The sequence below is a fragment of the Hemiscyllium ocellatum genome, chromosome 9, assembly GCF_020745735.1.
Source record: "Hemiscyllium ocellatum isolate sHemOce1 chromosome 9, sHemOce1.pat.X.cur, whole genome shotgun sequence".
NCBI classification, from domain to species: Eukaryota; Metazoa; Chordata; class Chondrichthyes; order Orectolobiformes; family Hemiscylliidae; genus Hemiscyllium; species Hemiscyllium ocellatum.
The window spans coordinates 94,588,970-94,601,516 of record NC_083409.1 but is presented as its reverse complement, the minus strand read 5'-3'; the positions used below and the strand labels follow the sequence as shown (position 1 = coordinate 94,601,516).

The 12,547-nt window shown below is 43.4% G+C and overlaps 1 protein-coding gene across 2 annotated transcripts in view; it reads left to right on the top strand.

The window, feature by feature from the left end:
• LOC132818830 (choline transporter-like protein 3) overlaps positions 1-12,547 on the top strand; it is a 91,943-nt gene that overhangs the window by 61,824 nt on the left and 17,572 nt on the right. For both annotated transcript variants that reach the window (XM_060829952.1, XM_060829953.1), the window contains one exon: positions 4,303-4,386. In XM_060829952.1, coding sequence (XP_060685935.1) covers positions 4,303-4,386 — 84 coding nt within the window. The remainder of the gene's footprint in view (positions 1-4,302; positions 4,387-12,547) is intronic.

Below are 12,547 nucleotides of genomic sequence, written 5' to 3'. Positions count from 1 at the left end.
GTTCAAGTCATTCTGTTGGCAGTAATGGCCAGGATCTGGCAGTGTGCTCAGTTCTGAAGAAGAGTCATACCAGACTCAAAACGTTCATTCTGTTTCTCTCTCAACAGCTGCTGCCAGACCTGCTGAGTTTCTCCAGTTTGCTGTGTTTAGTCAAGTGAGATTAGTCATCGATTGCAGTGTTAGGGAGCTGACCCCTGCTGATCACTCTGTGATCTGCTCCTGGCATTTGTGCACTGAAATTATTTCACAATGTCTTCTCCCACATTTATTTAAAATTATATTCTCAATGCTGGAGCCGTGCTTGCAAATCAATCTTTGAATTAGATTGGACAGTACTAGATGTTTGTAAAAGAGGGTGTACATAAGAGAGGTCACACCCTTGGATCGAGATATTTTCTTTCAGTGAGACTGTGCTCTTTGATGCAGCTCATCCTGAAGGCGTTATCCTGGTTCCCATCTTTTTTTTTGGCTTTTTATATGTTTTACAATTTCAAAAATAAGCATGGCAAATTTGCAACAGCAACACTTTGGAGGAAGTGATTTTTGGTTATTCATTCATGGGATGAGGGTATCACTAGCTAGGCCAGTATTTATTGCCTATCACCAGTTAGCCAGGGGGCAATAAACAGTCAAACACATTGCTGTGAGTTTGGACTCACACATAGACCAGACCAGGTAAAGATTTCCCCTGAAGGCTATTAATGAACCAGATGGGTTTTTTCCAACAATTGGAATTGATTGATGATGGTTTCATGGTCATCAGCAGACTTTTAATTACAGAATTTTGAGTTCAAGTTCAACATCTGCCTTGGTGGGATACAAACCCAAGTCCCTGGGACATACCTGGGTCTCTTGACTCACAGTCCAGCAATAATACCACTAAGCCATCACCTCCCTAGGGGGGTTCTGTCCTTGTTACGATTGGAGGGGTGGGGTCTGAGGGTGGAGGTGCGGGATGTGGACGAGATGTGTTGGAGGGCATCTTAACCACATGGGAAGGGAAATTGCAGTCTCTAAAGAAGGAGGCCATCTGGTGTGTTCTGTGGTGGAACTTTTCCTCCTGGGAGCAGATACGGTGGAGGCAGAGGAATTGGGAATATGGGATGGCATTTTTGCAGGAGGTAGGGTGGGAAGAGGTGTAATCCAGGTAGCTGTGGGAGTCGGTGGGTTTGTAAAAAATGTCGGTGTCAAGTCGGTCGTCATTAATGGAGAAGGAGAGGTCCAGGAAGGGGAGGGAGGTGTCAGAGATGGTCTAGGTAAATTTAAGGTCAGGGTGGAATGTGTTGGTGAAGTTATCCCACATTCCCTTCATTTGTAATTTTAAAATGGAAAAGTGTGACAGCATTGGCACAAGATGATGAAGGGTTAGGGAGATATTAACCTATTACTCAAAAGTCCCATGGGAGTGAAGGTGTACGTCATTTTGAAGCACGGAAAATATTGGGAAAGTGTGAGCAAAGGTTTAACCTGTCTCCCACCCTGTGCTTCCCACCTCCAAAACCAGCTCCTGTCCGAACATTGTTATGTTTCCTTCTGTTGGAATTTTAATGCCTTCCTTCTCCAGTGCCTCTGTCCTCTGTCATTAATTGATCTGGATTTTCCACTGGCCAGTCATGATTCCAATGTAGGTGAAAGTTGCATTTGGGGATCATGTGGAATCCCCAGTGTAGCAGACTATGAAGGCATTTCCTGGGAAATTGAAGTCGCATCTGGAGGTCATTGGATGGATCAAAGCTGGATCATCCACTTAGGACATCAGGCTGAAGATTGATGCGAATGCTTCAGCATTGCCATTTGCACTGATGTGCTGGGCTCTTTCGTCATTGAGGTTGGGGATATTTATGGAGCTTCTTCCTCCAATGAGCTGTTTAATTGTCCACCACTATTCACAACTGGATGTGACAGGATTGTAGAGATCAGATCTGATCTGTTGGCTGTAGGATCAATTAGATATGTCTATCACTTGCTGCTTATGCTGTTTTGCATGCTAATAGTCCTGTTTGGTAGCTTCATCCTGTTGACACCTCATGTTTAGGTATGCCTGGTGCTGCTCCTGGCATGGCCTCCTAAACTCTCCAATGAACCAGAGCTGATCCTTGGCTTGATAGTTATGGTTGAGTGGGGGATATGCCATGAGGTTACGGATTGTACTGGAGTACAATCCTGCTGCTGTTGGTGGCCCATGGTGCCTCATGGAAGCCCAGTCTTTAGTTGCTAGATCTGTTCAACATCAGTCCCATTTAGCACAGTGATAGTGCCGTAGAACATGACGGAGGTTATTCTCAATATGAAGCTAGACTTCATCTCCACAAGGACTGTGCGATGGTCACTCTGACTGACACTGTCACTCTTAGCAATACTGTCATGGACAGATGCATCTGCAGCAAGCAGAATGGTGAATATGAGGTCAAGTTTGTTTTTCCCTCGTGGTTCCTTCACCACCTGCTGCAGACCAGTCTAGCACCCACTAGTCCTGTTAGATTTTTATAGGCCTCTATGAGATTCACTCCCCTGCCCCCCCCACCCCCCGCCATTTATAAAAAGGGTGAGTGATGGTCTAGTGTTATTATCACTGCACTGTTAACCCAGAGACCCACATAATGTTCTGGGGACCTTGATTTGAACCCCACCATGGTAGATAGTAAAACTTGAATTCAATAAAAAAAATCTGGAATTAAGAGTCTAGTGATGACCATGAAACCATTGTTGATTGTCAGGAAAACCCCATTTGGTTCATTAACATAATTTAGGGAAGGAAACCATCCTTAACTGGTCTGCCCTACATGTGACTCTAGACCCACAGCAATGTGGTGAACTCTTAACTGTAATTAGAGATGGGTACTAAATGCTGGTCTAGTCAGCGGTGCCCTCATACTGGTGCATGAATTTAATTTAAAAAGGCACCAGTACTTTCTTTGTCCCCATGTCTAATGGCCAGTTTCCTCTTGTTTGAACTATTGTGATATCTGATGCAGCGGCCTTTGTCTCACTCTTTACATTGGGCTCAAACAGTAGAGGGAATATACAAATGTAAAGTCTTGAGTTGATTTTGTGACATCTGCCAGACCAATTCATCACGTGGGTTATTGTGCTCGTTGGACCTCACACAGTGGTCCAGCGGGGCTCCTATCCTTTATAAATCAGCCAACAGACATCCGAGTGCAGTGCTGAGAGAGTGCAAGGTCAGAGGTGGAAGAGATGTTAAGTTACAGGTCTGTCTGTTCTCTGGGGTGGATGTAAAAGCTGCTATGGCACCATTCCACCATAGAGCAGGGGAGTTATCTTGGGTATCTATAATGCTGTGTGTTCCTTAACACAGAATTATCACTCTCAAACTGGAGTGGAAATTAACATGGGTGCAATTAACATGAAAATTTCAAACTGGCTTACTTCACAGGCAAACTACTAATTTGTGGTTTCAGATGAATTTATCTCCACTTCATTAATCTGACATGCTGCTTCTTGAACCTTTTGTGCCTGTTGATCATGTGATGTCATCCTGAACCTACGCTCATTGATAAAATCTGCTTTTAAAGTGTTGGAAAAGCGGTATCCTGGCCAATATTTACTCCTCCATCAAGATTACACAAAAAAAACTATTAGCTGGTCATTATCACATTGACGTTTATATGCATTGCTGTGTGCAAGTTGGCCGCGATATCATCCACATTACAGCAAAGACTACATTCCGAAAGTACTTAATTGAATATGAAGTATTTTAAGAGATCATGAATGTTCCTCAGAACTGCAGGTTTGTCTTTTGTGGTAGTGTTCCTTCCCATTGTCCTCCAGATACATGCCTTTAAACCCCTAAGCTATATCCAGGCAATCTCTGTCACCATTCACTCTACCACCTCCTTGTAGCTGTTATAACACAAATTACCTATTGCCCTTGTGTGGCACTTCCAAATTTTGTGAAGCTGCTGCTGAGAAATTATCCATCGCCTCATAAGCTCTGGCCTAGTCCATTCTGACCAGCCTGACCTTTTGCTTAACTGCTGACCTGCGACACTGTTGCTTGTGTTTTGCAATTCTGATTTCTCTAAAGCACTTGGCAGAGTGTAACACCGAGAACTTATTTCCTCTTGTAACATTTTTCGATTTGCTTTCCTGAATTATGGCCTTGGCTCTGTTTCTTGGTTCTCAACTTGGAAGTTAAACAAAAAAGACTGAATACATTGCCATCCTAAACATAAAATAAAGGTTTTCAAGAATAATGAGCAAGACTCACATGGGGCTGCGAGTGTGCTGGATTTGACAGTGTTTGGATTTGATGGAGTGTTTTGCTGTCTCTCTTTTTAGGAAGGTGCCTGTGCCAGATGTCTGGTTAAATGCTGTGCGTGCTGTCTCTGCTGTCTGGAAAAGTGGCTGCAATTTTTAAACCAGGTACTTCAGTCCTGTAAGAGCTACTAATGGGGAATGTGCAAAAAGGAGGAATTGAAAAGCGTTTGAAGATACTGGATAGATTCTCTCACTTAAACAGCAAACTTAAAAAGACTGTTTGTTCCCTCCCCCTCTTTGGTTTAGCTTGGTGTCTTCTCATGTGACTTGGTTTGCATAACCAATTGCAAGTAATGAAATTAGTGTTGGATGAATGGGTGAAGACATTGGCCTTGAGCCAAACTCAATTTTCCTAAAGGCCTTTCACACCGTTCTCCTCAAATGTTGAAATTGCTTTAAACTTCTCCACTTGTGTCTGTCCCGAGGTTGCTTATTCCAGCGGGATCCAGCTTACACTCTCTGAGGTTGGTTCCCAGAATATATCTCTGTCTAAATTTGGGATGTCTCTGCTGTGCTGGCTGTAGAGTAGACAGGACTTGTCAATACAAACCACATGGCAGACCCAGTAAAGTGGGCTACGATGAGTACACTTACGATGCTAGGCACACAGCACTTCACGGGACCCTCACTTTGCAAGGGAAAGGTGTCAGATCTAAGAATATAAACCTGTGAAAGATACTTTTAAAAGCAATTCTGATATTGGTAATGCAATTTGTCATGGAGTATAAGCGTGAAAAAGTTAGAAGCATGAACCTTCAAATTGCATTTTAATCTGAAATAATGATCCTGTCAAAGATGGGGAGGTTATGCTGCATATTTTCAAAGCTCTGGGTAGCTCACACCTAGAGTGCTGCATCCAGTTCCGTTCCTCATGTTTTAGGAAGGATGTGAGAGCCATATTATGTATTAAGGGCTTCTCGTGTTGTGGAGACCAGAATTTTTTATCCCACTTGTTCCAGTTTTGCTGACATTTGTTGGAACTGGAATAGCTAATCTCCCACTCAAGTCTGCTCAGTGCTGTTGGTTTGTTCTGGACTTTATATATCTGATTTACTTCTGAACAATTGAGAGACTTGTTTTCAGTACATGAATTTAATTTAAAATATCTTTTCAATACACAATGTCTCCTCACATGACCTCTGGCCACTTTGGTCTTTCCTTTGGAAGCTTTTCTATACTTTGTACCTCATAAGCTACAATCAGGCTTAATCACCGGAACACACTGAACATAGATCAGTCAACAGACTAATATTATCAACCGATCAATTAAACAATAGAATATTACAGAGATGAGAAGGTATCATGTGATCTTGTCATCAGAAATCGTGGTGCCGATCTTTATGGAGCCGAATGATTTAAAGCCAATATCTGCTGACCCCTGATGTCGCTTTTGGCTGCACATACACATGGCTGTGGGAATGTGGGTGTCTGCAAATCCACCAAGTAGAATCGTGATGATGTCATATGCCAAGGAACTGAGCATGCACAGAAAGGAAACACAGTCCTGAAACAGGGTTCAGCAGGGGGCTAGTGAGGATACGCAGGAAGAAATGAGAACAGTGTTGGGAAAGAGAGTGAGGAAGCAGGGGAAGAATAAAGGTGAAAGGAGGCCAGTGTTGGGGGGGGGATGGAGACGAGGGCCTGGAGGGAGGACAGTAATGGAGAGTGGTTAGGGCAGTATGGTGATAGAGAGAGATGAATCACAGTCTCCCTCCCACTTACAGCTCTCCCCCACTACTGTCCGCGTCTCAGATATAACTGTGCCAAGCCTCAGGCCTCATTCCCTAAGGTTAGTCATTGTTCCTATTTAATCATTTTTCATATTGGCAAAAAACCTGTTTAAATGTTGGTACTATAGAAGACAGAGTGGCTCAGTGATTAGTGCTGCTGTTTCATAGCACCAGGATCCCAGCTTTGATTCCAGCCTCACTCAGGCAAGTGTCTGTGTGGAGCTTACACATTCTACCAGTGTCTGTGTTGGCTTACTCCAGTGCTCTGGTTTCCTCTCACAATCCAAAGAGGTGCAGGTTAGGTGGATTGGCCATGCTAAAACTGTCTGTCATGTTCAGGGATGGAAAGGCTAGGTGGATTAGCCATGAGTAAATGCGGGGTTATGGGGATGGGGTAAGGTGAGATGTTGTTTGGAGGGTCAGTGCAGATTTGAGAGGCTGAATGGCCTCTTTCTGCACTGTAGGGATTCTATCATTTTATTTCCAGTAAACACATGTGAATCTTCAAGCAGTGCATGGTGCGTGTGTATGTTGTGCCAAAAGATGTGGCCTTATTTAACTAGGTTCCTATTCCACTGTGCAACACATGTTAAATACAACAAAGGAGTGATTGGCCACTCTGCATTGTTTGATAGGATTTTCAAACACAATGGGCCTGGAAGATGGTTGTACATATAGAACTATGACTGTCCCAGTAAGTTAGGAGAAAGTGAGGACTGCAGATGCTGGTGATCAGAGCTGAAAATGTGTTGCTGGAAAAGCGCAGCAGGTCAGGCAGCATCCAGGATGCTCCCTGACCTCCTGCGCTTTTCCAGCAACACATTTTCAGCTCTGTCCCAGGAAGTTGTAAGGGTAAGCAAGTAGTGGGATAGAGATTTTTCATTTTCCTCTTAGTTTTCTCACTATGCGATGTTACTTGTTGATGTTAAAGTCCAGCATGTTAATCTGTTGCAGTTGTTTGTTTTAAAAACTACATTTGTTCTTTCATCCATTATTTGTTTTGGTTTCATATGTTTAGAAACCTCTTTAGGGTATTGATGCGGCACTGTGTGCAATGCTGATTTTCAGTCCAGGGAGCCTGGAGGAAAAGGTTTTACAGCTCTCAAGGGTCATCTAACAGAGGGAGGGAGGGAGGAAGCTACGTAGGGCCCATTCAAACCCTTGCACATGTCTTCGGGCATCCTTCCAAGTAGCTCCCTATTGAAGGAAAGGGGAAATTTCCTTGCCTGGAATGTTCATGCTGACTTAATAAATGTTAAAAAAAATCGCACAACACCAGGTTATAGTCCAACAGGTTCTTTTGAAAACACTAGCTTTTGAAGTGCTGCTCCTTCGTAACCACCTGATGAAAGCTAGTGCTTCCAAATAAACTTGTTGGACTATAACCTGGTGTTGTGTGATTTTTACCTTTGTCCACCGCCCCCCCCCACCCACCCACACCCCCCCCCCCCCCCCCCCCCCCCCGCCCCCACCCCCATCCAACACCAGCTCCTCCACATCATTCCTACTGAACAAGATCTTATCAATGTAAATAACAATAAACAAGCACACACCCCCGCCCCTCCTTAAATTCAAGACATTCTTTGTTCTCTGGAGAATATGCGCTTACCTTGTGGAACTGAAAGCAAAGGCTACTCTTTGACTGAAATGTGTGTGCCATTGCTTAAACCTAAAGGCCAGGTGCCTTTATCCACAGTTTGCATTGTGTATGAAGGCAATCTATTTATTCAGATCTGCTATTCATGGTTGGGAGACACTAGCCTGAATGGTAGAGGGTCAGAGGTTCCTCAGAAATAAAGGAAAGCAGGAAAAAGAGGAATCGTTTGAACAAGAAAAGATATGAAGCTGTAATGATATGATTTCTTATTTTAGGAACAAAATACATTCCACTCTTGATGATTCATCCAATTTTTGTTTTCTTTGCTAAAAGAATATGTTTTGGAAGTAAGAAATACTTTTAGTTATAAACTGTTTGAGGTTTTAAGAATGTCCTTTTTACCACACGAACACTTTAAGTTTAACACCAGCTTTATGAATACCGTCCCATAATTTGCTTGTTTAAATGGATTGATTTAGGTAAATCTATATTTTAAACAAATTAACATTAGTCTCATGATCTATCATTTTTCTGTACCTTTTCTAAAAAAAGCAGGTTTTTTAAATGCTTTTCCTTGCTGAACTGATTCTCGTCATACACTTTTCTGTGTGGTGTTTTCCAGTTCACTTTAACAGTGAGGTTTACGTTGCTGTGATGGCATTTTCATTCTCAAAAATAAGGGGAAGAGGAATGAATATTTTATGCCACGTGCTATTAGCTGTAAGATTGTCTAGCTGTATGTTGTTGGAAAACTGAAGCTAAAGGCTGTGGTGAAGCTGCTGAAATGCAGTGGCTTTAAAGTAGTAAGACAGCCTCAGAATCTTTGTATCCAGACTTAACTCTCTTGTTGGGCCGTAGTTTCTTTTGGAGGAAGGCTTTTTTTAAAATAAAGCCTATGAGAAGCAGAGCCTATGAGGAGCACTCCTCTCCGTCTCAGTGTGGGCGATTTCCAAGGTACAAGCACTAAATTTGTGAAGAGGAGATCAGCTGTTGCCATGACAACCATCACTCCATGGCCCCTGTGTTGTAGTGCATCTCTCATTCTACCGCTTGGTTCAGCTGCTTCACAAAGCGCTGATTATTCACAGCAAGCAGTCCATGGAAAAAAAGCGATTGGAAAAATGCCTGGAGTCCTGTTCTCATGACTCTCACTGGCTGAGCTGCTGCCATTGTCATTGCTGGAGGCTGGCCAGAAATCTGAGTTTTGATAAACATCCATACTTTTGCTAAGGAAATTCACAGTCAAAATAATCATTCAAATTTCCACAATTACAATGGTATATGTTTTTCTAAGGCTGCTGCTGCTTTCTTGAGACTGGTTTTGGACTGTGGACAAAGGTGTTCCTTTTGGAAACAGACTTGAAAGAAAACAATGGAGTAATTTTTTTTAAAAAATCATGTAACTATCTTTCACTTTGTAGTGGACAGCTTGGTTTAATAATTCAGTGAGTTGTTTTCTTTAAAACGGAAATGTTGAGTACAGAGCTCGCCCCCTCTAAAGTGTAGAATGTTGTTCAGGGTCAGCTTCAAATAGTGCAGTTTAATGGACATCAGCTCCTACAATTCAACAGCTCTTCATCCCTGTACCTTTTTGTAAGAAACCAGGAGGGGACTTTTCAAACTGAAGCCTCAGGGCTTGTCCTCTCTTTCCTCCATATGATATTTGATTTTCTTGTTTTGTTTTCAAAAAGCTTCAGTTCATTCGGTAGCTTCAGTCACAGTCACTTTTGGTCTTTCCGTTGAGGGAGCAATGTATCTGCTTCAGGCTCGGTGATTTGATGTGAGTGTCCCCACGGCATCTAATTGTCCTCCTGGCTTTCTTGTTTTACTGTTAGAGAAAGGTGAACACTCCCGACAGGATGTACAAACATCAATCACCTAGGGAATAGAGCTAAATGCAGCACAGTGTCTGTCAATTGATGCAAGTCTACCAGATGCAAGTGTAAGGTCAGGTCATGTTGCATCACTGAAGCCTTTGTTTAGATAGGTTTGGTTGGAAACCTGTTGAATATTATTTTACCCAATCACAATGTTTCTAGAAAGGGATCACGAGTAATATCCAAGATGGAGGTATAAACATGCAGCTATCTTCACAATGACAGTTTTGAAAAGGTTTCTTGATCTGAAAATTGTTTTCATTACAGTCCAAACTTTCTCATAATTACATAACACAGAAGGGGTTAACGCGATGAATCTCAACTGCCCTGAGTCTTTGAATCTGCCCTGACCCTGTATTCTCCTTGTACCCTGCACATTTCCCTTCTCAAGCATTTGTCCAATTTCTCTTTGAACGACACTATTCAATCTGCTTTTGTTGCACTATTAGACAGCTAGTCCCTTTGAGATAAGAACATTTGTTTTCATACAGTAATTATTTCCCAACTTGTTGCTCTTCCTACTGGAGTTATTCAGTTTCTTAGCAGCAGACCCTTCAGCTAGTGAAAACAACTTTTCCTTAATTACTATATCAAGATTGAGTTTGATATAGTATAGCTTTGCTTACTCTAGGATACACAATTCCAGCTTCTCCAGTCTCCCGATATACTGAAGTCCCTCATCCAGTACCATTCTAGTAGTCATGATTTGGAGGTGCCGGTGCTGGACTGGAGTGTACAAAGTTAAAAATCACACAACACCAGGTTATAGTCCAATAGGTTTAATTGGAAGCACACTATCTTTCGGAGTGATGCTCCTTCCTCAGGTGGTAGTGGAGAGCTCGATCGTAACACAGAATCTATAGCAAAAATTTACAGTGTGATGTAACTGAAATTATACATTGAAAAATTGATTGTCTGTTAAGCCTTTCATCTGTTAGAATACAGTGATAGTTTCACTTCTTTCATGTGTAAATCACAAAACCTTTTTTTTAAAAGTTGCATTCTCGGGTTAGCTGTTAACAATGGTGATAGCTGGACAATATGTTGAAGGTGTTGGCCCCCTGTGTTCTCTGCCTATGCCACGATGTTTAGACTGATTCTAATCTAAAAAGTGAGATAACGGAGTTTTACATAAATTCATGCAGTTTTTGAGCTCAGAGTTCTACATGAATACATGCAGTTTTTGAGCAAAGTACAATGTAACTCTGCAAGTACAAATTCACCCCACAAAATATATGTGTGCATGTGGGTCTTTGTCTGTCTGTGTGTGTGTATCTGTCTGGGGTGGGAGGTGTGTGTGTGTGTGTGTGTGTGTGTGTGTGTGTGTGTGTGTGTGTGTGTGTGTGTGTGTGTGTGTGTGTGTGTGTGTGTGTAGTGAGTGCAGTGAGTGCAGAGTGTCTTATGTCTGTGAGGGGGTGCATGTGGGAGTGTGGGAGTGTGTGTGTCTATAAGGGTGTGTGTGGGTGTCTCTGTGCGTGTCTGTGTGTCTGTGTGTATGTGAGAGTGTGTGTGTAGGAATATCTGTGTGTGTGTGTATAGTGCAATGGTGATCACCTGTAATGTAACATGAACCCAAGGTCGCGGTTGAGGCTCTCCCTATGGGTACTGAACTTAGCTATCAGCCTCTGCTCGGCCACTTTCCTCTGCTGCCTGTCCCGAAGTCCACCTTGGAGGATGGTCACCCAAAGGTCGGAGGCTGAATGTCCTGGACCACTGAAGTGTTCCCCAACTGGGAGGGAACCCTCCTGTCTGTTGATTGATGTGCAGTGCCCATTCATCAGTTGTCGTAGCCTTTGCTCGGTTTCCCCAGTGTACCATGCCTCCAGGCATCCTTGCCTGCAATGTATAAGATAGACAACGTTGGCTGAGTCACATGAGTACCTGCCATGTACAAGGTGGGAGGTGTTTCCATCTGTAATAGTGGTATCTATGTCCACAATCTGACACGTCTTGCAGCGTCCACCGTGACAGGGTTGTATGGAGTTGTCCTGAGAGCCGGGCAGTTTGCTACGAACAACGATCTGTTTGAGTTTTGGCGGTTGTTTAAAGGCAAGTAGTGGAGGTGTGGGGAAGGTCTTGGTGAGGTGCTCATCCTCATTGATAATGAGTTGTAGGTCATGAAGAACATGCCGTAATTTTTCAGCCCCTGGGTAGTACTGACCAACGAAGGGTACCCTGTCAGTTGCAGCACGTGTCTGTCTCCTGAGGAGGTCATTACGGTTCCTTGCTATGGCACATCGGAACTGGCGGCCGATGAGTTGAGCATCGTACCCAGTTCTTGTGACAGCATCTCTGAGTACTTCCAGGTGTCCGTCACGTTCCTCCTCATCTGAGCAGATCCGGTGTATGCGTAGGGCTTGTCCATAGGGAATGGCTGTTTTAATATGTTTTGGGTGGAAGCTGGAGAGTGTAGCATTGTGAGGTTGTCTGTAGGTTTGCGGTAGAGTGTGGTGCTGAGGTGTCCATCCTTGATGGAGACGTATATGTCCAAGAATGAGACAGACAGTTGAGAGTAGTCCATGGTGAGTTTGATGGTGGGATGAAACTTGTTGATGTCACTGTGTAGTTTTATCAGTGACTCCTTGCAATGGGTCCAGAGGAAGAAAATGTCGTCAATGTACCTGGTGTACAATGTTGGTTGGATATCCTGCATAGAGAAGAATTCTTGTTTGAACCTGTGCATAAAAATGTTGGCATATTGGGGTGCAGATTTGGTCCCCATGGCTGTTCCGTGTGTCTGGATGAAGAACTGGTTGTCAAAGGTGAAGACGTTGTGATCGAAGATAAAGTGGATGAGTTGTAGGATGGTGTTTGGAGACGGGCAGTTGTTGGTGTTGAGTACTGAGGCTGTTGCCGCGATGCCATCCTTGTGGGGGATGCTGATGCAGAGTGCGGAAACGCCCATTGTGACGAGGAATGTTCCCGGTTCGACTGGTCCGTGGGTGCTGAGTTTCTGTAAGAAATCCGTAGTGTCACGACAGAAGCTGGAGATCCCCTGTACTATAGGTTTCATGATGCCTTCCACATAGCCAGAGAGATTCCCACATAAGGTCCCATTGCCC